Source organism: Terrapene carolina, unplaced genomic scaffold, assembly GCF_002925995.2.
Source record: "Terrapene carolina triunguis isolate 2854851 unplaced genomic scaffold, T_m_triunguis-2.0 Scaffold96, whole genome shotgun sequence".
Taxonomy (NCBI): Eukaryota; Metazoa; Chordata; order Testudines; family Emydidae; genus Terrapene; species Terrapene triunguis.
In genome coordinates this window covers 38,909,782-38,935,499 of record NW_020664447.1, presented here as the reverse complement: position 1 = coordinate 38,935,499, position 25,718 = coordinate 38,909,782, and the positions used below count along the sequence as shown (strand labels likewise).

The following is a 25,718-nucleotide window of genomic DNA, read 5'->3' as shown; positions in this document are numbered from 1 at the left end:
GGTTGGGAAGAAACTCTGAGTGAAAGAAGTATGGCTATGTCAGCTATGTGAGTGCAAGCGTAAGGAGAGCATTTTGGCCAGCTCTCTGCCATTCTGACTATAGAGCTGTCTGCAAATCCTGCATGCTGGAGTAAACATTTCTCTCTGTTGCTAGCAACTGCCTTCCCTGACAGTTCCAAACAGAAGAGCCTAAAATAGCTCTAAGCCCTTACAATTAGCAGAAGTGTTAACCCATTTCCACAGGAAAAGAATAGCACAGAATAGCTACTTTCTAGCTTCATGTAGTCTCAGAACATACAATGTTCTTAAGTTCTTTGCTTCTCCGTGTGCATGCCCCACCACAGGCTGCACAATCTTCTTCACATCATGTTATTTCTTAGTATTATCTGTCATCATATTTGGCACTGACAGCACTTCTCAACTTCAATACAGTTTACAAACATTAGTTAATTAGAGGAAACCAATGGCAGAAACCTACTTTTACTGAAGTGTAATACTGCACTGTGGTGTTCTCCCATACATATAAATGACTGTGCCTTCCCTCCTACCCCTTTCCTGCCCACAGTAACCCTGTTTATGTTGGCTGCTTTCTCTTCTATGCCAAATGTTGCATGCTGATGCATGCAGAAGTGAGGATGGTATGGTATTGCCACCCTTACTTCTGTGCTGCTGTGTGCAGAGCTGGGTCCTCAGTCAGCAGCCACCACTCTCCAGCTGCCCAGCTCTGAAGGCAGCATAGAAGTAAGGGGTGGCAATACTGTGATCCCCCTTAAAATAAATTTGTGACCCACCTGTAACTCCCTTTTGGGTCAGGACTCCTAATATGGGTCAGGACTCCTGGTCTCCCCTCATGAAATCTATATAGTCTAGGGTAAAAGCACACAAAAGACCAGATTTCCCAGCGGGAGACCAGATTTCATGATCCATGACGTGTTTTTTATGGTCATGAAATTGATAGGGCCCTATTTATGAGATAAGAAATTGATGCTTTGCAGCAGTCTCCTTTTTTGTTGTTATCTTGCAAGATTTGGAAAAATTTCAATTTAGTTATTTTGGAAACATCACTTAGAAAGTTAAACTGAGGATCTGGTTTGTGCTAATTGTTCTAAATTGTCTGCAGCTGCTGGAAAGGACATTGTCACCTCTAAAATCATTTCCCCCCCATCATTTTTTGTAATAAGCTTGAAACACAAATGTTTCCCTAACATAATTTGTTTTCCTTTGCATGCATGCTGATTTTGTTCTTGTGGGGTGAGTCACAAGTGCAGGGCTTCCTGTGCTGCTTTGCTGTTGTGGGTTGAGCTCAGAACCAGCACATTGGAGCACTGCTTTCTTAAAATCCATCTGCTGTTGCTTTCCTTCCCCCAAAAACCAAAATAAAAGCCAGAAGCGTTTTGGAAAGCAAACCTTGAATAATTTCAGAGTTTACAAATAGATATAAGAAAAACTATGAGAGTAGGGCACATTGACACGTCCTTTTAAAGTACAGAATGCCCTCTGGATAGGGCTGTTGTCTGAAAGTCTGCTCTGAGGTGCAGCTGCTGCTCTTCTGACCCTGCAACCCCATCAGGCATTCTCTCTTTATAACATGCCCTTTGCTAGAATGTATCAAAGTATTTGGAAGGAATGAGGAAGATGTCAGTGAAGTTAATGGGTAAATAAAAGCATATTCGTAAAGTTAAATGATAGGCCAAAATGACAGTTGGAGTGCATGTTTGGGTGGAATTGTGATTTAAAACAACAACAACAAAAAAAAGCTGCATGTAAACAAAAGAAACCAGCCTAATTAAAACAGGTGTTTTATAATTCCTTTTCAGTGCTTTCCTTTCTCTTCACCACCACCATTTGCTGGTAGGGGGCAAAAGTGAGGGGTCATGATGTGATGTAAACAAAAGAAATAAGAAGGATATTAATTTCTCCATATTCCGATTCATGTTCATCAAAGTGAAGTTTATCCTTGGTCCTTATTTTTCTTTTGCATTGATTTTTTTTATCACTTTTACTTCCTGTTTCAAAACAGTAATTCTCCTTTGAAATTCACTTTCATTTTTTGTTTTGGTCATTTATAGCAATATTCTTGATATTTAAATCTCTGATTTCCTGAAGATCCTATATCAAATGGGTAGGTAGATTGCTGTATGATAGCTTTCTGCTCACTCTGTCTGCCATCACAGAGCTGCTGAACATCACTCTAAAGACCCTGATTGGTACATCTGCTTAATGGGGTTTTATTGATTTATTACCAGGCTGTGAGTGAGACTGGAGAAATGAGAAGGGTGGTAATAGTATCTTTAAATAGGTGCACCAGGTGGCTGTTCTGGCTGCTTGAGAAGTTACTGCATCATTACTTTCTTCAGTAAGGATGTGTCAGATACATGGAAAGCAACCTTGGGTATAGCGCCATGTAGCCTTTATGTACAGCAGTGCTGCAGCGGTTACATTTCCTGGATGCTAATTCCTCCCCTTTGATATTGCCTGTCTCTCATAAACTGATTCCCCTTACACCATCATCCTCCAAACATATGCAAGCACTGGAGAGTTCCTTCTGTGCTGTGCAGTATTTTCTCAAGGGGGCTCTCTTTGATCTCTGTCTTTCAAAATGCCTTATTGATTTCCAGGACTCTCACCTAATGCAGTTGCCTAAATTATTCTGTTCAGTCAGGAATGGCAGCCATAGGCCTACACTACTCCAGTGTATTTTACCTGCACTGGGCCCTTAGAAAGCTAGAAGCAGTTCTGCCAGTCAGCGTCTCTTTTTCACGTTGAGTTTAGGTTGTCTCTACTTTGTTGCACTGGGCACCTGAACAACATATCTCTTTAGACCGAAGCCTTTTAAATATTTGTTGGAAAGGTTTTGCTGCCTGCGGTAAGGTAAGAAGAGGCATTTGGGAGGCTGGCATAATTTAGTGCAGGATTTAATTTCTTTTGCTTTCTGAACAAGGGTATGATTTTCAGTGCCTGATTGCCCCGGCAAGTCTTGTTGCTCCACCCGCTGGGTGGATAAGATAGACCCAGTTCTCTTCCAGATCACTTTACACAGCTTACAATGATAGTTTATTTTTCCCTCTCCTCTTCCTGATATGAAAGAATGCTGTGTTGCTGTCCTTCCTGCTTTCAGGAGTCTGAGGGTAGTGAGTAGGAGGAAAGGCTGGGTGTGTTCAGTCTGCAGGAATTCTGTTAGTGTTGACTGACTACTTGCAAGAAAACACTTGAAAATGTGTGAGAGTTTTTTGGAGTAGAATTTTAGTGATTGTGAGACCATGATTTCATGGCTAGGTGTAACGTATGCAGAGGCTGTGCCATAAGCTCTGCAGAGTTCATTCTTCCCATGCCTGCCTTCATCACTTCTTATCCAAGTATGTCACAATAGATGGTGATTTAATTATGATAAACCTCCAGCAGGCTGAGATGTTTCCTGCTTTTGACCTATCCTAAGTCTCCAATGATGAAAAGCTATTGAATTAACACCAGTGTGCCACATTTTGCATCTACACTCGCCCTCGTGTTGATGGATGAGGGAATCGTTCCCATTTCAAAATGGGAAGATTTAATTTTTTTTCTTTCACTCTGCTTGTGTGTTTATGGAGTTGACCTTGTTCCCTTCACTGGTAGTTTGACAGGTATTGTCTGTGTGTCCCACCCCCTCAGAGTTAATTTATTCTCACGTAGGAGCTCTTAGAATGTCATGTCTTCCCTTCCTAGTCCTTGATATCCTACATCATAGCCACAAACTTTGCACCTGAGGACTGGAAGGATCTCCTTTCAGAAATAACTACATTTCCTTTGCTGGCTAGAGGGAACAGCAAATACAAAAATTCCCTCTTCTCTTTCTCTCTTACTGCGTTCCCACAGATGCTTGTGGTTCTGGACCATGAAAGGAGAGAGCTGAACCAAATAACTGACCTTTTGTCTTCCATATAGTGGCATGGAGCGCAATCGCTAGGCAATGGATATGAACTGTGTTGTGACTTTTTTGTTGTTAGCTCCTGGATCAATCTATTTTCTCTGTATGTCAGAGACATTAAAGTCTATTATTCCCCTTCAACACCAACATAGGCTACTTTTATCTGCTTTGTGTAAACAGCCCCACCCCCATCACTTAAGGCTCATTGCTCAGCTATATGATATTCTACAGCTGGCGTGTATTAACTGGAGTGTCATACATATGACCCAGGAGGTAATTGTTCCGCTTTACTGGGCACTGGTGAGGCCTCAATTGGAGTAGTGTCCAGTTCTGGGTGCCTCACTTTAGGAAAGATGGGCACAAATTGGAGAGAGTCCAGAGAAGAGCAACAAAAATGATAAAAGGTTTGGGAAAACCCTACCTATGAGGAAAGGTTTTTAAAAAAAAAAAAAAAAAAAAAAAAAAGCTGGGCATGTTGTTTAGTCCTGAGAAAAGAAGACTTGGGGGGAGGGGAAGGATCTAATAACTCTCTTCACCTATATTAAGAGCTGTTATAAAGAGGACGGTGATCAGTTTGTCTCCATGTCCACAAAAGGTAGGACAAGAAGTAATGGACTTAATCTGCAGAAAGGGAGATTTAAGTTAGATATTGGGAGAAACTTTGCAACTAAAAGCGCTGGAATAGGCTTCCAAGGGAGGTCATGGAATCCCTGTCATTGGAGGTTTTTACGAACAGGTTTGATGAACACTGTCAGGGACGGTCTGGATTTATATGGTCCTGCCTCAGTGCAGGGAGCTGGACTAGATAACTTCTCAAGGTCCCTTCCAGCCCTATATTTCTGTGATTCTATAAAAGTGACTTCAATAAAAACTATGTGATTTTTATTGTCTTTTAGAGTTATTTCAATACTTACCTATGTATGTAAATTTAGGGAGTGTTTTATAGTATATAGAGCAGGGGATTAATAGTCAGGACTTTGTAATGTTCATGATTCTGCCACTGATCTCTCTTAACCCCTCTGTCTTTAGTTTCTCATCCAGTAGAATGTGGGTCACGATACTTTACCCACATGTCATAAATGCCTTGAGATCCCCTAATAAAAAGCACTTTGAAGTGCTAATTATTAAGGCTGGAGAAAGGTTGAATCTGAGGCAACCACTCTGTCTTAGAAGAGAAGCAGAGAACTGTGTAGCCTGGTACATCTGATTTTGATTCCAGGAACAATTTTTAGATTCATTCATTAGAGACAAAGAAATTGAACTTCTTAAAGAGGAGAGCAGTAAGCTCAGCAGCTGCCAGCAAGGGGATTTAATGAGAAACCAATCTCATCAGACTAATCTGATAGTTTCTTGAAGGGTCTGACAAAGAAAATTGATGTGGATAAGGCAATGGAGGCATTTTAGCTAGATCCTAGCAAGGCTTTTGATGAAGTATTGCATGAAATAATTTGTAAAATGGAGGAGCTTGGTGAAATAGAGGATGACCTACTACTATTTATTGTAATTTTCTGCACCCTATACTTCATCCACTTTTCTGAGGAGAAGCCACACAGCATCTCTCATAGCTCAGTATTGGGGCCTTCTATCTAATACAGTGGTTTTCAAACTGGGTACACATACCTGTAGAGGTACACGAGCTCTTGTCGGGGGTACGTGAGAAAAATCCTGTAATGGCAGACAATGGATCGTGTTATAGACCTTTTTTTCATAGGTATATTATGACCCTATCTCAGATGGGTGTATGCAGTAGACCAGTGGTTCACAAACTAGGGCCGCCGCTTGTTCAGGGAAAGCCTCTGGTGGGCCAGGCCGGTTTGTTTACCTGCCGCGTCTGCAGGTTCGGCCGATCGCAGCTCCCAATGGCCGCGGTTCGCCGCTCTAGGCCAATGAGGGGGCGGGGAGAGGGGTGTCCAGTATGTCCCTCGGCCTGCGCCGCTTCCCGCAGCTCCCATTGGCCTGGAGCGGCAAATCGCAGCCACTGGGAGCTGCGATCGGCCGAACCTGCAGACGCGGCAGGTAAACAAACCAGCCCGGCCTGCCACGGGCTTTCCCTGAACAAGCGGAGGCCCTAGTTTGAGAACCACTGCAGTAGACTACATTATTTAGAAAGGGGTATGTAGCCTAAAAAGTTTGAAAACCACTGATCTAATAGTTGTATGCAAAACATCTTAAAGCGGATCAATAATGCATAGAATTTAAATTTCCTTATGATGCCAAATACGGGTGGAACAGCAGGTGAAAGTGAGAAGACCATAAAACTGCAGGTAGGCTCTCAACAGAAGAGCTGGAAAATAGAGTTTCATGGCATTACTAAATGTGAGGTCAGGAACTTGGCATATTAAATGGTAGAGAGAGAGATATTGTTAAATGGAAAACAGTATTTAAAGAAATTAAGAGGAACCGGGTGCAATAGTAAATTTCCAGGCAAAACCTTCCAAAATAGAATTCATGTTGGAAATAAAGGTCTATTCATGTGAAATATTATTATTAGAATAGTGTGCATTTAAAGAAGAAAATTGTGAAAAAGTCTTTTAATTAGGATAAAAATATGGACATTAAATAATAAGGTTGTAGTTTAAAAAATCTAAATGTTAAGGTCTAGAAATATTCTGTAATTCTATGTCAATCTTAGTTTTTCCCTCTTATGCTTGTCTATTGTCCCGCTACTGGTAGAACAACACAATTATTTACCAAGTGACAGAAGCTAAATTATCCCCTCTTAGCTAACTGGTTATGTATTTTGTTGTTTGATCACATAACCTTCCTCTCTGTTCTTTCTGCCCATATCAGGTACAGGGGGTTCTTGAGCTCTTCTTGAGAGTGTGCCTAGGATATTCTTTGTCCTTGTATTTTGGGTATGGGAGGGAGGGAAGAATGCAGCTCACAATAAGTTGATGGACAGTCCTTGACTAAAATTCTTCCCTGTCCCCAATACTGTGCTGTATCCTGCTTGTTTACTGCCCTCCACTCCAAAAGTTGCAGTGTTTCATTGGTGCTATGTGTTTATATAGTGCACAGTTCCTTGGTGCGGGATCCTGTAGCAAGAAAAATGTGTTAGAAGTTTAAAATACTAATAAAAGTATAATGAGAAGTACAAGACTAATGTGTTATAGAAAAGAAGTCCTCTGAAGAAAAGCTTTGTGAAGGGTATTTTTCACCTGGAGGGGCCGCAACTATGTGGAATAGTTGACCCAGATGTGTCAGGAGCTGACAGTCTTTGACTTAATTTCACTAACTTTAAATCCTGCCTTTTCTCCATCCTTTGTACAAACAGTACCACATAGCACTCTCAGACACTAAGAGGTAAGGGAGCATGGCATGGGGGCTGGATCCTGCATATGCTGTATGCCAGTGGTTCTCAAACTACGGCCGCTGCTTGTTCAGGGAAAGCCCCTGGCGGGCCGGGTCGGTTTGTTTACCTGCCACATTCGCAGGTTCGGCTGATCGCAGCTCCCAGTGGCCACGGTTTGCCGCTCCAGGCCAATGGGAGCTGCAGGAAGCGGCGCAGGCCGAGGAACGTACTGGCCGCCGCTTCCCGCAGCCCCCATGTGGCCACTGGGAGCTGCAATCGGCCAAACCTGCGGATGCAGCAGGTAAACAAACCGTCCCGTCCCGCCAGGGGCTTTCCCTGAACAAGTGGCGGCCCTAGTTTGAGAACCACTGCTGTATGCCACAGCAGTTACCAGCCAGAGGCGTTCTATGCTGCTGCTCAGAGGAGTAGTACACTTAACAATATATTGCAGAAACCTGTCCTAATGCAACTGCAGGATGACTCTTGTGGAGAAATGTAAAAAAAAAAAGTTAACTGACATGATGATGATATGAGGTCATCCCCAGACATCAGGGAGGGGAGCCTGCTTAGTCATTGGGGCAACAGAGCTCAGCAGTGGAAGCTGCCAGCTGGGAGCAATGATGCTACAGTCTGAACATAGACCTGCTTCATCTTAAGCTATAGATTATTATTATTATTTTAAAGATGGTCTGCAAAGGATCTTTTGTGCTGCTTTATTGTGTATAAAAAAAGGCCTGTAAGGTTTATTTATGTATTGTTTGTTTTTAACTTCAGAAATGTTAGGAATATAAAATCTAAGTCTTTGTTGTTTTGTTTTTCCTGGAGGAATCTTGAATGTGATTTGTGAGCTCTCATACCTTAATTGAAGGTGCAGGGTGTTTAATCTTTAGCAAATAGATTTCTTTCTCCCAAGTATGTCTGTCTTTATTTAAAACTTTGTTTTTTTAATAATTTAACAATTCCCTTCCTTTCTTGATAACTCAGTTTCAGTCTTTTGATTTTTGTGATGTTGTAACTTCACTAGTTTTCCAGTCACCATGGTCTTCCAAAGTAGACAAGACCTAAATTTCTTATATATACGTGTGTGTGTGTGTGTGTGTGTGTGTGTGTGTGTGTGTGTACTCTTCTGACAACCTTTCAATCCCTCTTTGAACAATACAGAGACACAAGTCCCTTTTTTCCCTTTTACCGGTCACCTTTGACCTTCTTTCATAATTGTATTACCATTTTGATGGTTGTTGCTTCTCTTTTCCAGCTAAGTACATCTCCAGACCACATACTATTACTTTCTGCATACATAAGGGCCTCGTCTAATAATGGAAAAACAAAAGCCAAGGCCTGGGCAAGTAGAGAGTTGGAGAGTTACCATGTACGTTAATAGAGGTCTTTTTTGTTTATCTGAGACAGCTATTTTTGAAGGTCTCATTACCAGGCCTTACCCTGTGTCTGCACAAGGGGCCACTATACTAAATGCGTTTGTATGGTAGATGCAGATTGGAGCCACACTTTGTAAGTACAGGGTCAACTTTCTCTTGGGAAGATACAACTTAAACAGTCTTTCCTTGTCTGTCAGCTCATGGGTAGTGTTCCTTATGGCCGCCTCCAAGGCACAGGAGATATGTAAACTCAGTATGTTTAAGGTTCAGACTTGCAAATGGAAAGCTGCCTTGGTGGTACTGTTTTGTGCTTCACTGAGAACTCCAATCTTTTACTGCCAGGTTTTTAGAGCACCTTAGACAAGGCATGCTAATTCCCAGGAGGAAAAGAGGAAACTGTAACCTGAACAATGCAACCCTTTATAAGGGCCCTGCAAGCCCTCAATTCCTACCACTTTCTCAAAATATAGTCTCTAATATAGACTCCAAAGAAAGGGGGATGGAGGGTCGGGATTGTGTATCTGAAGTGATCTATTCAAAGAGCTCCAATGCCAAATAAATCTTTCTATTTTGAGTACTATCAGTATAGATTCCCACCCTTGGGAGCCTCCAGGAAAGTGGGACTTGAGGAGTCTTTCTTAGTTGAACAATGACTGCAGGGCAACTGTCCCAAACTGGGCATACTAACACAAGGCTGGGTCAAGAGAGCAAGGTGGAGGGAGAGACAGTCCGTGAGATAATCTGGGGTGTGTTATGCATACAGGGCTTAGAAAAGGCCAAGGATCTTGAACTGAAAGCAAAATTTGACTGGCGGTTATGCAGAGTGTGGACCAGTGGAGTGGATGTGTTTCCTCTGGTTGACCCTGCTGAGGAGGATGTAATGTTCCAGGTGGCCCCTTGGGTTTGTGGTAGAAGTTCATTAGTAGATGTTTGGCTAGTTTAAGAAGGTATAGGGCATTTCTGATCATTGCAGCTTTCAGGGCTTTTAGGAGTGATGAGGAGCTGAATGGAACCCAGAGTACAACCTGACCATATTTAAGTCAGATACCTTCAGTGTTGGGTGAGAACAAATTTTTATCTGTCTCCAAAAAAAGACTTCCCTTGCACATCAATATTCCCTCTGGATTGGGTTTTAGCCAGCTATATTTCCTCCACTTTCTCACTTCGCTGTATTGCATGACTGGAGGAATCATTGGGAAGATGATGCAAAGCAGAGGAATGGTGTTTGGTTTTTTTCCCTGCTCTCTCTTTCACTGCAACACCCCCTTCGCCTTCCAAGATTGAGGTCCTCAAGCTTTGAAATCTGTTGCAGTCAGCAACAAATCTTTTAAAATCTCATGCCTTGATCACGTTGTAAGAGAGAACCTGAGATCTGAAGGATTTTCTTCATTTATTGCTTAAAAATAACTAATACACTTGATAGATGGTTTCTGAAGCAGGTGAAAAAGAAATAGGAAGGGTTTGCTAGATGTTCTAACTAAAGTAAGTACAATTCAGAAAAAGAAATTCTACAAGAGATTCTAAACCAGTGAACAAGTAGGGGAGGCAGGTATCTGGTTTGAGAACAGTCTGTTGAACATTAGCAAGAGGACAGGAAACTGCTAAGGTTTTAGATGAATTCATACAGATAACAATATGCTAGATTTGAATAGTCAGTACTATAGGAATTCAAAAAGGACAAAGGAAGGAAAACTGAAAAGGAATTGGATTTTTTTCCCCCCAAACAAATATTTTGCAATTGCTCTGGAAGGTATAGTAGTATCATAAGGCACTATTATTTGTATAACCTTACACACTGTAGTTAAACAGTGCTGCTAAATTTGTAGCAATTCTGCAGAAAGCAAAGGGGAAAATAACACTAATACTCTTAAGCAATGTACATTTATTACTTTTGTCCAGGAGTATTCATGTTTGCAGCCTGGGTTCCATTTTAAAGCATCTCTTATCTTGTGGGATGTGGATTTTCAGGATTTCACTGAACACGTTTGGCTAGTTACATTGTGTGTTGATAGGATTTTAAAAAGAGAATTTTTCCATCTCCTGTGTCTCTCATTTCTTTTGGAGTTATTTTTGTGCTGTCCAAAGGGGATTGGAAAATGAGCTGAGAGAGTTTGTGCTAGGTGAAGGAAGGAACGCCCTGGCCTCTGTCATACTAGGTGGCAGAGTTCCATTGCTTATGGCCGGGGTGAAGGAGTAGGAGGAGGGAAGAGAACAGCAATAAAACAGGCAGAGGAAGTGAGTCAGTTCTCACTGAAACAGCAAGCTGTGATTCCACTTGCAGGGAAGCCAAGCTTGGTCTAGATTGAAGGTAGAAGTTGCATAAATCCCGTGCCTGCCTCCCCCCTTCCCAGTTTTAAAATCTACTCTGCAGCCATGTGAAGTTTGAGGAGATTCAGGTTACGGGACCTTGGGCAGAGGGGAACATCCAGTTTAACGTCTGTTTTTAATATATAAAATATTTTATTGCACTTTGTTGTTGGGGTCTTTAATTAATAATAATGAAAATGTCTTGTCTGCTCGGTGTGGGTTTTAAAAATCCCATGGCAGACTCCATAAGAGATGGCCCTGTTTTCCTTGCTCAAGAATTCCCTTACACAGCACGACGTCTGTGTGTGTGTGTCATTTGCTTCCTTGCCATCCCAAAGAAGGCTGCTTTTCTGTAGTGGTTGAAGTGATCCTGGATGGAGTATAAATTGTGTGTTGGTTTGTAAAGCGCTTTTTGATTCTCTGGGTTGAAATACACCATTTAAATGTTAAATATTATTGAGCGTGGAAGCATGTTAGTGAAGAAACAAACTCTTTAACGGTGTTTTCTCCCTTCTCCCAAGCCCTCTGTACTTTTTTTCCATTCCCATTATTTTATGGGAATTGTGGCCTCCCAGTCTGCATCTATGCTTCCTGCTCTTCCTCACTGTTTCTACAACCAATTCAACTCCACAGGTGGGAGCTTTGAACTTTGGTGAATCTTATTTTAGCAGTGCCCCAAACCAACCAAACAAAAAAATCCACCACACTGAGCACAGTTCTCAACTTGCTGCAATCATCATTCATTTCTCTTTGATAGTAAAAGGAAGGTTGTGGTCACTGTGCAAGCCAGATAGTAGAGTCCGTTTGTGGGCTGTCATTCAGACTTTTCACAATGGGAAGGAGGTGGGGAAATGTAAAGAGCAACTGCAAATAAATGTTTCTACCCCAAGAGACTCCATGTATTTGTCCTCAAAACTGTTAAACGCAGATCAACCTCTGCAGCCCAGGCCAGGAATGAGGGGCTGAACTGGAATCTAGGACTTGGGTTCTGCATGCTTACGTGTCCTGTGCAAACCGTGAGTTGGCCATATGTTGTTCACCGGTGTTTGTGTGATGTAGACTGTATAAGCAGGTAGAGTCCCCACCATCCTGCAAGTAGACTGAGCATACACAAAGGATATGGTCCAAATTTACCCTCTTCCTGGGGCCTCTTCCTTCTATTTAACATAAATAATGACTGAGTATTTATTTAAGCTATTATATTTTCCATTAAGCAACTGAAAATACTGACCTTTGGGAAAAAGTAAATACCAGCAGTGACTCCAGTTGTAAAGACTGAAGATGATGTACATATCTAATGTAGTATATGAAATATTATATACCATATTTATAAAGCTTGACCTCAAAAGTTAAACGCTTTCCTCTGATTTCATGTATAAAAATGCAGACTTTAAGTCCTTTCGTACTAATTCATTACTAAATTTGAGGTGGGCTCATTGATTCTGCTTATTTTTAATTTATTAAAATTATTTTAATAAATGATAGTAAATTTAGACCTCATATGGGTAGTCATGAATTCTAATTTAATTTTAACAGGTTTATTTTTAAAAAGGAAATATTTAAATTTAAAATCTGATTTAAATCATTTAAAAATACAGGGTAGATAAGAATCATTTCTAAAAATAGTGTGTATAATAATTTAAAAAAAAGAAATACAGTAAAAGCACCATCATATCCCATATGTAGTAGTAATATCCACACGATAGGTTTTTTCTGAGCATCTTTCACTGCCTCTCACATTTTGCCCACTAATGCCATCTTCCCAGGACTACTAGTAAAATTCCAAAACTAAGTTTCAAACAGCTGCCATTTTAAATACTTTAAATTTTTAATTTTTTTTTAATGTTTACACCATTAGCCATAACTGTTCTTCTTTTCCCTTCCAAATGCAGAATTTCCTCATCTCTTCCCTGCCTTCCTGTCCATTCCCCACCCCATCAAAAAGTCTTGGACTCGTGAGAGCTAGAAATGGTTGCTATTTCTTATTGGAATGTGAAGATTCCTACCTTTCCAATGGGATCTATGGCACTTCTTGTCCTGGTAGGCCCCCAAGGCTTTTTTATCTTGGAATCATGGCTTTATTAACTTGCTCTAGATCATTTTAGAGATTATAACATTTATTAGCATTTTCTCTCCCTCTGAGGTCTGAACAGTTAGATTGTTCGCTAAGAGAGACTGGCTTTGTAGATGGATAGATACAAATAGTATTATTATTATTTATTATTTTAAATCTAAAACATTTCAGGAATAATTCTTCTGTAAAATGTGACTTACTGGATGAGTCTGTGAGAATACTGATGACATGGCATGATATCTAGGTTTGGGATAGCCTCATTACTTGGGAGCTGGTATTTCTATGTATTTAAGTTTAAGATAATAATAAGATTCTTATCCAAGGCTTAAGGTGCACTACTGTCATTAATAGCACACATTTTAAGAGAATGTGCCAGTCCATGAGCGTTCTGGAGTATGTGCCATAGAAGATGGCTTCCTTTATTGTGGCTTTTCATCCTTGATTATGTGTATTCATGTGCTTGAGGGACCTTCTTTTCCTGTTGTATACTGACAGATATTTAATCTGAAGATCGTTAAAGGTGCCTCCAGACTCTTCATGAACCACTATTCAGTGTGAAATCCCTTAGCAGAAATAGCAACTTCCAACTGCTGCAAAAGACATTGAGAGTACAGCAGGTTGGGCAGGTCTTGCCTGTAGTGAGCTGTTAAGGGATTTGTTGGCTGATAGTCTGCTGCAGAAGCAAGATGATTTCTCCACAATACAGCTACTGGCTACTTCCCTTCCTCTCCCATTGTTGAATGGAGCACCTTTCCTTTATGTTCAGCTGAAGATTTTGGTGGTGTTTTTTTGTTGTTGTTTTTTAAACCATCTCAGAGAGGAAATTTGGGAATCCTGAGATGATTTAAATTGTTTGCCTTTTTTAGTTTTAGCAAGTCATCGTTATTTTTTCAGGGTTTGAATTAAAAGCAGATGGATCCGCTCACAAGAAAGAAATTAAATAAAAATCAATGGCTTGATGGGAGGAAGGTGGGAATGTTAAACAGAAAAGGCTTCAGAGTGGGCTAAAGCAGTGGTGCCCGATCATCTTACACAGGAGAGGGCTACATAAACCTAAATGCAATCTTGTGTGAGCCAAACAGATCCTACATATTTTAAAAGTCACCTGTTTTGATTTATATTTTAAGTTCATTTTGTTTCACGTGTATTTAGATAGTTTGTTTCTAAGTATAGTATTGTCTATTTATACACTTGGATAAACTAAAATGATGTAAACATGACGACAAAACACTGATGAATTGGCCGATAGTATATTGTGTTGAAGCAGGACGCGGGCCTTATGAAATGTTGTGGTGGGCCGTGTGCGGCCTGCGTGCCATAAGTTGGGGCACTCCTGAGCTAAAGTGTTCATTATTGAAATCAGAAGTGCTGTTTGCAACTGCTGTTCTTGTTGTGCAAAAGTACTCTGATATTTTTTATTTCTTTTTGAGTGGGATAAATCAGTTAGACTCTACAGAAGGCCAGATCTATTTTATCTTCCTCCACTCCATTCCCTACGGGACAAGATTTTCCTGGTCATGATTTTTTTGGAAGGAGAGACAGGCACACACCTTACTGTTTGCTGATTCTGAGGGTGTATATGCCATCTGATGTCCTATTGCTGTTTTGTGCTCCTTACTGGTGACTTATTGATGCTCATTCTCTGTTTCAGGCATTGTGATCAAGTGGACTCCAGCATCCTCTGAACTGCAGAGAAGAAGAGCAGAAGGAAGAAAGGGAAAGGCGCACAGAGGAAAAGGAGGTGGAGGCACTTCCATCTGGACTTGTACGAAACTGGAACTGGATGGGAAAGTGAACTGTTTGGTGTCTTTTCTTCCCCCAGTCTCTGAGATGGGTGGGTTGTAAATCTGTGTGTGTAACTGGGAATAGACTGAACCATGAATCTTCAGGCTCAACAAAAGTCTTCAAACAAGAGGGCTGGGAAACGGATTGCATATTTTAATGAGCAGGATGTAGCTGTGCCATCGAAAGAGCTGCAACAGCAGCTGAAGGAAGGACAGTACTATGGACATGGAGGAGAAATACCTGCTTCACAAACTATGGAGCTTTCTAAAGCAGGGGGTTTAACTGGTGCTCCCAACAATGTTGCCTTGATGAACTCTGTTGTTTATACTCAAGATAGGGGGGATTCCATGATGATGTCTCAGCAGCTGGCTGCTGTCAAATGGCAGAACTCATTGATGGGGAACAGGTTGCCTGAGAGGATTGATTCCAGTTGGCAGCCTTCACCTGCGGCATGGAACCACAGTGTGGTCTATGGGGGCAATCAGAAAGGGATTCACCACAATGCCAGTGCCCCAGGTTTCTATGGCCATCCTGAAGCTCTGAAAAGAAGCCAGGAAAAAGAAATGGAGGTGCAGCAGCTAGAAATATATGGAGATGCTGCTGTTCAGCAGATGATGGCCCAGAAGCGTCAGCTGGAACAACAAGCACTAATCAGGCAGCAAGCGCAAATGAATTCGTATCACCAGATGCAGAAGCAGCAACAGCAGAATCAGACTCTACCTTTACAGCCTTTCCAGCTTGCATTCGGTCACCAAGGCCAGAAGCAAGGCCTTCCTGAATTGTTACATGTCTTTCAACAAGCCCCAGCTTCCTCCAACCCAGTCTTTACTACCCAGCAGAAACAACAGTCTCTTCCTCAGCTGCAACTGTTTGAAAACTTCTACCCACAACAGCAGCAACAGGCCACCACGCAAGCCTTCAACCTCCAGCAAGCTGCTTCTATAGCACAGCCCCATGTGGCAGCAACAGCACCCCAGCATCATATGGTGGCCCACCAGTACCAGCAACCGGAGAGGAACCAGGAACTCTTGAAAGCCCTAACAGAGCAAAACCAACAGACTGTGCTACCTCAGACCCAGATACCCTTTCCAAGGAGATCAAGGAGACTCTCCAAGGAAGGCATTTTGCCATCCGCTTCTTCAGGAGAAATATTGGCTTCTAAACCAGTAGAGGAACAAGCTAGCAATCTGTTCCTGCATCACTGGCAACCACAGCAGCAAGGACTCCAGTTTCAGCATGAGACTGAAGCTCTGGGCCACAACAAGGGTAACTATCCACAGCCCACGAGAACACACCTAGGACAAAAGGAGACCCTGAGTAGTAACGAGTTGAACCAGCCTGACACAGAGAGGCTGGCCACATCCTATAATAGCAGAGATGGGGAGAAGCAAGTGGCAATGACCGAAGAAAGCACTCAGAGAACTAATGACTTTGTGGGGGTGAGAGGTGGTGTGATCCAGAGCACCCGAAGAAAACGGTGTGTTTCTCAAGAGGCCAACCTGCTAACTCTGGCACAAAAGGCTGTTGAGCTGGCTTCTCTTCAAAATGACAAGGTAAGGGATACATCCTGACCAAAATAGCATTTCTAAAATAGCCCCCATACCATATCACATCCTAAAAATACATCTCTTAGAGAAAAAATGTGTGGGAAGTCAACCTAATCGAAAACCACAAGGGGTCCGGTGGCACCTTAAAGACTAACAGATTTATTTGGGCATAAGCTTTTGTGGGTAAAAAACCCACTTCTTTGGATGTTTTTTTACCCACAAAAGCTTATGCTCAAATAAATCCGTTAGTCGTTAAGGTGCCACCGGACTCGTTGTTTTTGTGGATACAGACTAACACGCCACCCCCTGATACTTGACCTAATCGAAGAGAGACAGAGTATACTACTGCAGAGTCAGTTCCGGAATGGTAGCGGGGTGGGGGACGGGACCCGGTTACAGAAACTATTACATGTATGAGAGTGAGCTCCTCATAGTGCAGTGCGGTTACCTGAGCAGTGTAATTTACTCCACTGGTATTGAATAAAACTCCTAACCCAGGCCCTCAAAATAAAATATAGCTAGCTATTCAAGCTGATCAAGAATTTAGAATAACAGGTGTAAATCTACTTGGCTTGGTTTCTTATGGCCTGTTTCACCTGACCTCTTTCTTAAAATCTGCCTCTCTTGACTAATCCTCACAGTCAAAACATGAAGGATGACCTCTTTAACAAATCATTTAAAAAAATGAAATAAATTTTTAAAATTCCAAATTGAGACAGCCCTGAAGAAATCTGGCTAACCTACAGGACAAAGGCCCGTAGGAGCCTTTGTAGGACTTGTTGGGGAAGACACGCTATCTCTTGGTGAATAAGAGATAAGAGCAATCACTCCATTGCTTCCTCTAGTGTTCCATAGCCATAAGCTGCATAGTATCATGTCACATGGTGAGATGAGGAAATAGGAGGCCAAGAACTAAGGGGCATAACTGAGAGCTATGTTCTCTTCCAAGCTTGCTTAGACTGGTCTTACAGTGAATCCCTCACATGGGAAGGTAAAAGATCATAATTCAAAATGATCTGGACAAATTGGAGAGATTTGGAGAAATCCTGAGGTAAACAGGATGAAGTTTAATAAAGACAAATGCAAGAAGGGTAGAAGACCACAGAGCTGATGAAAGAGGTTTATTTATTCATTTATTTATTCAGGTACATTTCCACTGAATAAAGTATAGTACAAAAGTCAGTTTAGTTCTTTGGTCAAGAAATTCAATTATGTGAGTTCTCAAAGAAGAGGGAGAACCAGGGAAAGCAGGTATATTACAGTTCAGCAATTTGGATCAAAAGTCAGACACTTGGAACTGCAATATACAGATGTTCCCAAAATAATGAAAATACTTCCCCATGTGCTTATGGGGAAGTATCGGGGAAGTTATGTGCAGGGCATAAGTCAATCTGGAAAACAAAATGTAAAACTATGGATGTGGGAATGAAGGATCAAGAGAATAGTCTATACTGTTTCTAACGCCGGTTGAAATAAATGGGACAACTCTAAAGTAGTTTTGCCAGCTTTGGAAGATAGTTCAGATAAAGTATCCTTTTTCCCAGGTATTGTAGTTCTGAGTACTTTCCAGCTAAGAGAATGATATGTTGAGAATACCATGGAACCCTGAAATAAGAGATTTAGATTGAAAGTGACATATTGTCTGATTAAAAGGTGGGTGATTTAAAACTTTTAAGGTGCATGTGGGATTTTTTTCTTCTTGTCTTCAGGAATTGAATACTTCAGAAGAGAAGAAGACTGTGGTAGCTGCAGCACCTGCAGCAGCCAAAAGTGTTTTGGAATTTGCCAGTTCTCCACAAGCCTCCAAGAGACCCCGGGAAGATAGCAGTCTTGTTCCTCTAATCATGCCTGTCTCTGTGCCAGTGAAGAAATTTGACTTGCAAGCTATTGGGAAGGAAAAGGGTGAGGAAGGGAAACTCCAGAGGGTGCTGGCAAATGATCGAGGTCTTTCTGAACGCAAACCCTCTGTGATAGTCACCCGAAGAAGGTCCAATCGCAGCTCCAACATGGAAACCTCAGTCCAGGTATGGTCACGTTAATAGACCTAGGGAGACTGAAGTCTGCTGGATCTATGTGCCCAGCTTCATCCTTTCTGTTGAAACAGCTTTTAATTGTGAATGAGTAGTTTGAGTCTCCTAAACTTGAAAGGGGCACCTGGTCTTTTGGCTGAATTTGATCCAGAGACCATATCTGAGTCCTGTATGTAGAAGGTTGGATTTTTTTTATGTGCACCCCTGCCATCTGATGGCTAATCTGTGCCCACAAAAAGTCTGGAGGTTAGAGGAAATGAAGGTAAACAATGTGTCTCTGAGTAAATAATGTGTTTGCTGTTGGAAGCTTGCTTTATTCAAGTGATCTTCCCTTATTTCGAGCATAGCTCTGCTAAATGGCATTTTTACCATTCATGCACATGTAACTTTGAGTTGTAAAACTATGTGTCTATTTTTGGGTTCTAAGTCCCAAACTGGACCTTTGTTCACATGGCTACCATGATGTTATAAGAATCCCTTGGTGGGGTTCCCTCAATATCTACTTTTTATTCATTTATTTTAATATTGCATCTAGCCAGAAGAGAGAGATTGAGATAAAGGATTATAGTGGATAATTTTGCTGGCTGGAGAGATGACAAATAGGATATAGTTTCTAAGCAGCTGCAGACTTTTGAGAAAAGACCCTTGGATTTTCCTCTGTTCTATCATTCAAAGTGACTCATTCCTCCTCTCACCCTGTGGGGTCATCTGTGTGTGTCAGAGTTCTGTTAAAATCCCATCTTCCCCCTTCATGACCATCTTTCTAACCCAGCATCAGACTGGACCTCTGTCTGGAGCCTGTAAATGCAACTTTATAATCTACCAGAAGTGTTGTCGCTGAATAATAGTTGCCTCCCCTCCGCCCCCATTAGGGCTGCATGCAGTGACTCTTAAGCAGCCCTAGCCAGCTCCTATCCTGCAGTGCACTGAGCATGTCATCTCACTGAAATTTTTTAAACAATCTGAAGGCATCATTAAAATACAATTTAGTGTTTAGATCACCGTTTCTCAAACTTCATTGCTCCGCGACCCGCTTCTGACAAGAAAAATTACTGCACGATCCCCGTACCCTGTGTTACTCAGAATAGTTAGTATTTTAAATAAAAAAATGCATTACAAGGCCGTATCAACAAAAAGTAGCCACTAAATATTTTAATGCACAATACAATCACAAGACAATCTTTATATCCAGTAGTTAAAAAATAAGTATGCACCTAATGGGAGGGGTGAGCTTGCATTGATGAACACAAATCATTGAAGTGGGGCTCTGTGTGGCTGAGGTAAAGACGGAGGTCATCTTCAACAGCGAGACCTGACCTGTATTTGTTTTTTTTTGTTTTTTTTGTTTTTTTCAGTGCTTCAGCCCACAGTTGCCTGCGGAGAGGTGGGCGGGCTGGCTGGGGCTTCAGCTTCCCTTGCCTGTGGACCTCTGGGCAGGGGCTTTCTGCCCTAGTGACCCCATCAAAATGAGGCTGTGACCCACACTTTGAGAACCCCTGGTTTAGAAGGTTGTATTAAAAAGATTTTTCTTTTTGTAGCATGAAGATGCTGTTCCAAAGGAAGAATCGGAGGGCTTTTCCCGGAAACCAAAGCAGCGCCCAAGACCTGAGCCACTCTTCATACCACCAAAAGCAGGCACCTTCATTGTCCCTCCAGTCTATTCCAACATCACTCCATATCAGAGCCACTTACGCTCACCTGTGCGCCTTGCAGATCACCCTTCAGATAGGAACTTTGAGCCTCCTCCTTACACACCTCCACCGATTCTCAGCCCAGTGAGAGAAGGGTCTGGGCTGTATTTCAATGCTATTCTCTCTGCTAGTGGTCTCTCAATCCCACCTCCAATGACCCCTAAAAGTACTCACAGAACTCTGCTGAGATCTAGTAAGTTCCTTTCTTTGTCTTGTTGGGAGTGGGAGGCTGAGTGCCAACATGAAGGAAATTATGGCTCTCTTAGACAGTTATGGATAGCTGGATGTGGAGCTTCCTGTTGGGAGACTCTGGGAAGTGGGATGTAGCAGAAGTGATGCTGCCATATTTGGAGATGTTACACCATTGATCTCCTGCACCCCCTACTAACTTCCTAAAGAAAAGATTTAGTCTTGAAAGAGTTAGTTGTTCTCTCAAGCATGGGATTAGTTTAGCTGAAGTATGAGAAAGAGTTTGCTTTAAGGGATGGGTTACTGTAATGAAAATGGTGGACCAGAATGAAATGGTGGGTGAAAATTCAAAAATCCCTCTTCAGCTTACTGTTCTTTAGCAGTTGAGTGCCTGTTTTGGGTGATGGAAAGTCTGTGCTCCATGTGGTATTCACACACTTCCACATCTGGCCCAAACATAAAATCGATGAGTTTTGAGCAAGTCTGTTGCTTGTCTTACAGATAGTTCAGAAGTCACCCCTCCCATCCTTTCAGTAATGGGGGAGGCCACCCCAGTCAGCATTGAACCGTAAGTATCAATACAGTCATACAAAATCCACCTCCTCGCTTAATGGCAAGCATGTATTCCTTACACGGCTTACAGATTTAGGAGGATAAGAAAGTGCTGCAGGGTCCCCTTTTGTTGGTTTATCTTTTAGAAACGTACAAACTCACTCCTATGAGTGTCTTTTTATTAAAAGTGTAGGGTTTTCTTTTTTTAAAATTGAGGCAGAGTAAATCTATTGATGATACACGCACTAAATATAATTTCTTATGGTCCACTGAACAGTTGCCACAGTGGTAACTATTTTCCATCACTACTGTTCAGTTGCTGGGCTGAATTTGAACTACTGTAGTTAACTAAAGGTGATAGGGTCACTGTGTCATTCCGCCATGCATAAACATTATTATGCATGTTGTATACTTTTTTAAGAGTTAGGAAATATTGCTTCTTAAAGGGAAGGCAAAGCACAGAATGGACAAACATAGTTAATTTTCAGAATGTAACCAGCTTCAGGAACAAATTCATAGGGCTTTCTCCTTTTTCTTTTCTTTTCTTTTCTTTTCTTTTCTTTTCTTTTCTTTTCTTTTCAGTAATGGTAACTGAGTTAGCAAAACAAAGGGGAGCCTTTAACCCTAAAAATATAAATTGCATTAATCATTTTCTCCCTACTTTATCTTGCTACTATCTGGTGATTCTAGAACTTATAGCAACTGATGCTGAAAATGGTTTAACTACTATTGTACATGAGATGGAACCATTTTCAGCACCTTTGCAAATTCCATCCAGTATGAGGCTTCGTCTACACTTAAAACTTATAGCAGCATAACTATGTTAGTCAGGAGTGTGAAAAAACACACTCCTGACCGTCATAGCTATGCTGATTAAACCACCAGCATAGGCATAGCTGTGATGACAGAAGTCGACATAGCTATTCAGACAGGTGATGTTCCTATACCGGCAAAAAACCTTTTATTGGTGTATGCTGCATCAACACTAGGGCATAGGCTCCGTAGTGTAAACGTAGCCCCGTCATGCTTTCTTCAACCATTTTGTTGTTAATCACTTGTTAAATTGTTTCACACCAATGCAGTGGAACCTGGTGTTGACCACTATTGTCATCAAGAGATCAGTTTCTTCATCTAGATCGTGGCCTTTGAGTCACAAAATATGTAATTGATTTGGGCCAAATTCTCATTTTGGTGTAACTTATTAAATCAGTAGAATTGTGCCAGCAAAGAATGTGATCCTTCATTGGAATTTGTGAAACTTTATCTTTGGAGGTTTCAGGTTGCAGTCAGATTCACCATTTTGCTTAAGCTCTTATGGCCAAAAATTTCTTGCGCTTTTGTTTTAAGCGGAACAAGCATTGGAAAGGTCAGGTTGAAGACTAAAAGTAATGGTTATTTTCTGTGCCTACTTGTAAAATGTTTGGCATCATAGGGCATTGTGGTGTGGGCCCTCTGGTTCAGTTAGGTCCATATCTGCAAATCATGCCTCTGAAAGGTAGATTTGAGTTTTTCATTGTGGGTATGTAGTGACTTGTTTTTTTCCAGCAATATTACCCATTGAGGGTGTTCTTGATGCTTTTTCATTCTCCTGGGCCCCCAAACTTTTTTTTTCTTTTTTCTTTTTTCTAATCTGTTCTTGGCCCGATGTAGTCCCCCTTTAAAACTGATCGGATTATCTAAATATATCAAAATTGCAGTTTAACATTTTCATTGTTTCTTATAAGGTAATTTGTCACACTTAACATTTATCTTCTGTATCAATGTCTTCATGAGTTCCCTTTCCAGTGCTAATTCCACTTACCTGTCTTACCCCTCCTCATGACCTGCATGGCTTGATAGAGCAGGTAATGGGGACAATTCCATTTCAAGGAGTGGGATGCAAGGATCTATCTTGCAATCACTCTTGGGGCCCCAATTCTGCAAAAACACACATGCTTAACTTTTCTACTTGGCCCAGTCGTGTTTACAACCCTGAGAAGTTCCACTGAAGTTAAGCTAGTATGTGCATAAGTGTTTACAGGCTCAGGGCATTGGGCATTATCAATAACTGTTGCAAGTAGTAACGTAATTGGTCTTCAGACTAACAGAGCGTTATTCATCCCATCTCTCAAATAAATTCTTTTGCAGCATAATAGCTTTTCTTGGAAACAGACTTCTTGAGCACTGTAACCGCCTGTGCTGTGACATTCAGCCTCACCTCACCTCCCTGCAGATGGCAGATCTGTGTATGCCTGATAATGTGATTCTAATTCTAAATCCTTTCTTGGAACTAATTTTAAAAAAATGGAGGAAAAGATGACAGGAGACATTTTTATTCTGTAGAAAAGATATTTTTAGTGTGATCTACTAATTTTTATTCTTGGGTCTGCCAGCACGTGACCATAGTTCATACTTACCCTATACTTTTGTTTTGAGTTGCCTGTCTTTTGTTCAGTTGCTCACTCTATCTCAAGCCATCTGTTAATGCTGCTCAGTAAGTCAAATGATGGCAGAGATATGAAGTGGGAAAGAGGGTAGTCAAAGGTTGTGCTCATATTTGGACTCATGAAATAGTACAGTGTGTAGTTGTGCTCAGTGGGGCTGGTTGTGGATTTTCTTCTCCTTTCCTCCTGTAATCAAATCTCTCTGTTGATTTCGAATCTGGGTAGCACCGCTTCTGTCCTGCACATTGGTCAGCTAGGAGAACCAAGGGAAAACTACTAGAACCTAATACACTGCTTGAATGGTCTTGATTTGTATTAGAGCTGGGTGCTTTGTAAGTAATCAGACCTCAGATTAGAGACTGAGTTGAAGTTCAGCAGTTCTAAGGGACCCTCTCGTTAAATAGAACAACATAATTAATAAAACAACACTAGAAATTGGTGATAGGGCACGGAGCCTTTCGCCTCTAGATCACCGTCTTAGGTCTGACTCAAGTAGTACTAGTTACTGAATGTTGTTCTTGCCTTATGGCTATCACGTGGCCTATGTTTTAATCTCTTTGGGATCGATTGTGTTTTTAGAAGATAGGTGCCTTCTAGATATTGTGAGGTGGTCATTGTCATTATTTGTTCTCCATTTCCCAGGCGAATCAACGTGGGATCCCGGTTTCAAGCAGAAATCCCTGTGCTCCAAGACAGATCTTTGGCATCAGCTGACAAGCATAAGGCGGACGTGGTGTGGCAGCCATGGGGGGACCTGGAAATCAACCAAACTACTCAAGAGAATGGTAAGGGTCTGGAGAGATTGGTAAATGGACCCCAAACAAAAAGTAGCAGCTTTGGTAGGGTAGCTGTGTCCTCTACCTTAGGCTCCATTTTAAATAGCTTCACACTACTGATCAAGTGTCAAGTTTCACTGAGTGTTGTTGAAAACTTCTTGAGGAAAATTATGGAGAGCAAGGATTCATAGACCTGAAAGGGCAGAAGGGACAAATTAGATCATTGGCTGAGTGAAGCAAGGCATTACATTCAACTCTGTTTTTGCAGTGTTGCTGTAGCTGTGTTGGTCCCAGGATATGAGAGAGAAAAGGTGGATGAGGTAATATCTTTTATTGGACCAACTTCTGTTGGTGGAAGGTATGGGCTTTTGAGCTACGGAGAGCTCTTCAGGTCTGGGGAAGGAAGCAGAATGTCTCAGGGCTCATCTACTCTTAAAATGCTGCAGCGATGCAGTTGCACTGCCTACACTGACAGGAGGGGTTCTCTCCCCTCGGTTCAAATAATCCATCTCCCAGAGAGGCAGTAGCTAGGTCGTGGGGAGAATTCTCTCTACAGCGGGGGTTTAGGCCTGTTTAATTGTATCACACAAGGGTGTGGATTTTTTTGCACCCGTGAACGACCTAGTTATACTAATCTAATTTTCTAGTGTAGACCAGGCCTGAGCTAATTACAAGTTGGGAGAGATTGTTAAATGGAAGAGGTAACATGGGAGTCGTCACTTGAAATGAAGTGGGCAATTGGGAGTTAGATTGTTACGCATGAAGGGTTTGAAGTGGGCAATTAAGGGTAGCAGGCTGTGTGGTGTGTTACAAATTGTAATGAGCCATAAAACCAGTGTCCCTGTTAAGTCCATGGCTTTTGGTGTCTAGCAGAGTTATGAATTTAAGTTCCCAGGCTCATCTTTTGAAGGTGTTCTCCTCAAGGGAAACCTGCACTAGCATTGAAAGGTCAAATGTGAAGTGATCACTTTGTGAAAAGAGTTTGCCCACAGGTGATAGGAGTATTTGTCTTTTATCATTTTTCTGTGTGAGTTCATTTGAGAGCGTAGTGATTTTCTGGTTTCACAAACATAGTTGTTGGGGCATTTGATGTACTGGATGAGGTATGCTACGTGTTACAATAAGCATGTGTAGGACCCATGAATCTTGAAAGGTGTGTTGTGGGTAGTATTGATCATCCATAGCAGTGGAGATACGTCTGCAGGTTTTGCATCTGCTGTTCCACCAACAGAAGTTGATCCAATAAAAGGTATTACTTTACTTACCTTGTCTCCTTCAATTCTATGGCATTTCTTTGTATGTAATATAACTTTTGTATGTTGTATCAGATCAATTCCAAAATTTCAGGGAATGTTCTAGGCATCAGTGGGCAGAACCCTATAGATTTTGGTGAAAAGTGGAAAAACTGAAAGAGGGAAACGGGGGATACATGGAGTTCTAGCATCTGGTTAGCACCCAGCAGCTTCAACCACCTGTTCAGTTGTCTGAAGATCAAAGAACCAGTTGATGGCAGCCAGCCATTGACACCTTCCAGCATAACAGTAGCCCCCATCTCAGCTCCGCCCATCCTCCCACTACAATTTAAAAATATTGACACCTAAATGACTTCTCTCCCAGACAGAGGGAAAAGGAATAAGATGGGGGAATGGGGCTTACATAGAGCACCTGGCATGGAGGGGAGACTTGGGGACATTGGTGTCCGAGGAGGGAGACATGGGGGACACACACAGCCCATGGCATGGGGCAAGTTTCCCATCTCCCAGGGGAATGCT

General features: G+C 41.7%; 1 protein-coding gene across 1 annotated transcript in view; it reads left to right on the top strand.

The window, feature by feature from the left end:
* The window catches only part of ELMSAN1 (ELM2 and Myb/SANT domain containing 1), a 47,783-nt gene that overhangs the window by 10,879 nt on the left and 11,186 nt on the right, over positions 1–25,718 (top strand). Inside the window, exons 2-6 of the mRNA XM_029911410.1 lie at positions 14,605–16,291; positions 17,995–18,309; positions 19,854–20,199; positions 20,697–20,763; positions 23,813–23,975. Of these exons, the coding sequence (XP_029767270.1) occupies positions 14,831–16,291; positions 17,995–18,309; positions 19,854–20,199; positions 20,697–20,763; positions 23,813–23,975 (2,352 nt within the window). The 5' untranslated portion in view covers positions 14,605–14,830. The remainder of the gene's footprint in view (positions 1–14,604; positions 16,292–17,994; positions 18,310–19,853; positions 20,200–20,696; positions 20,764–23,812; positions 23,976–25,718) is intronic.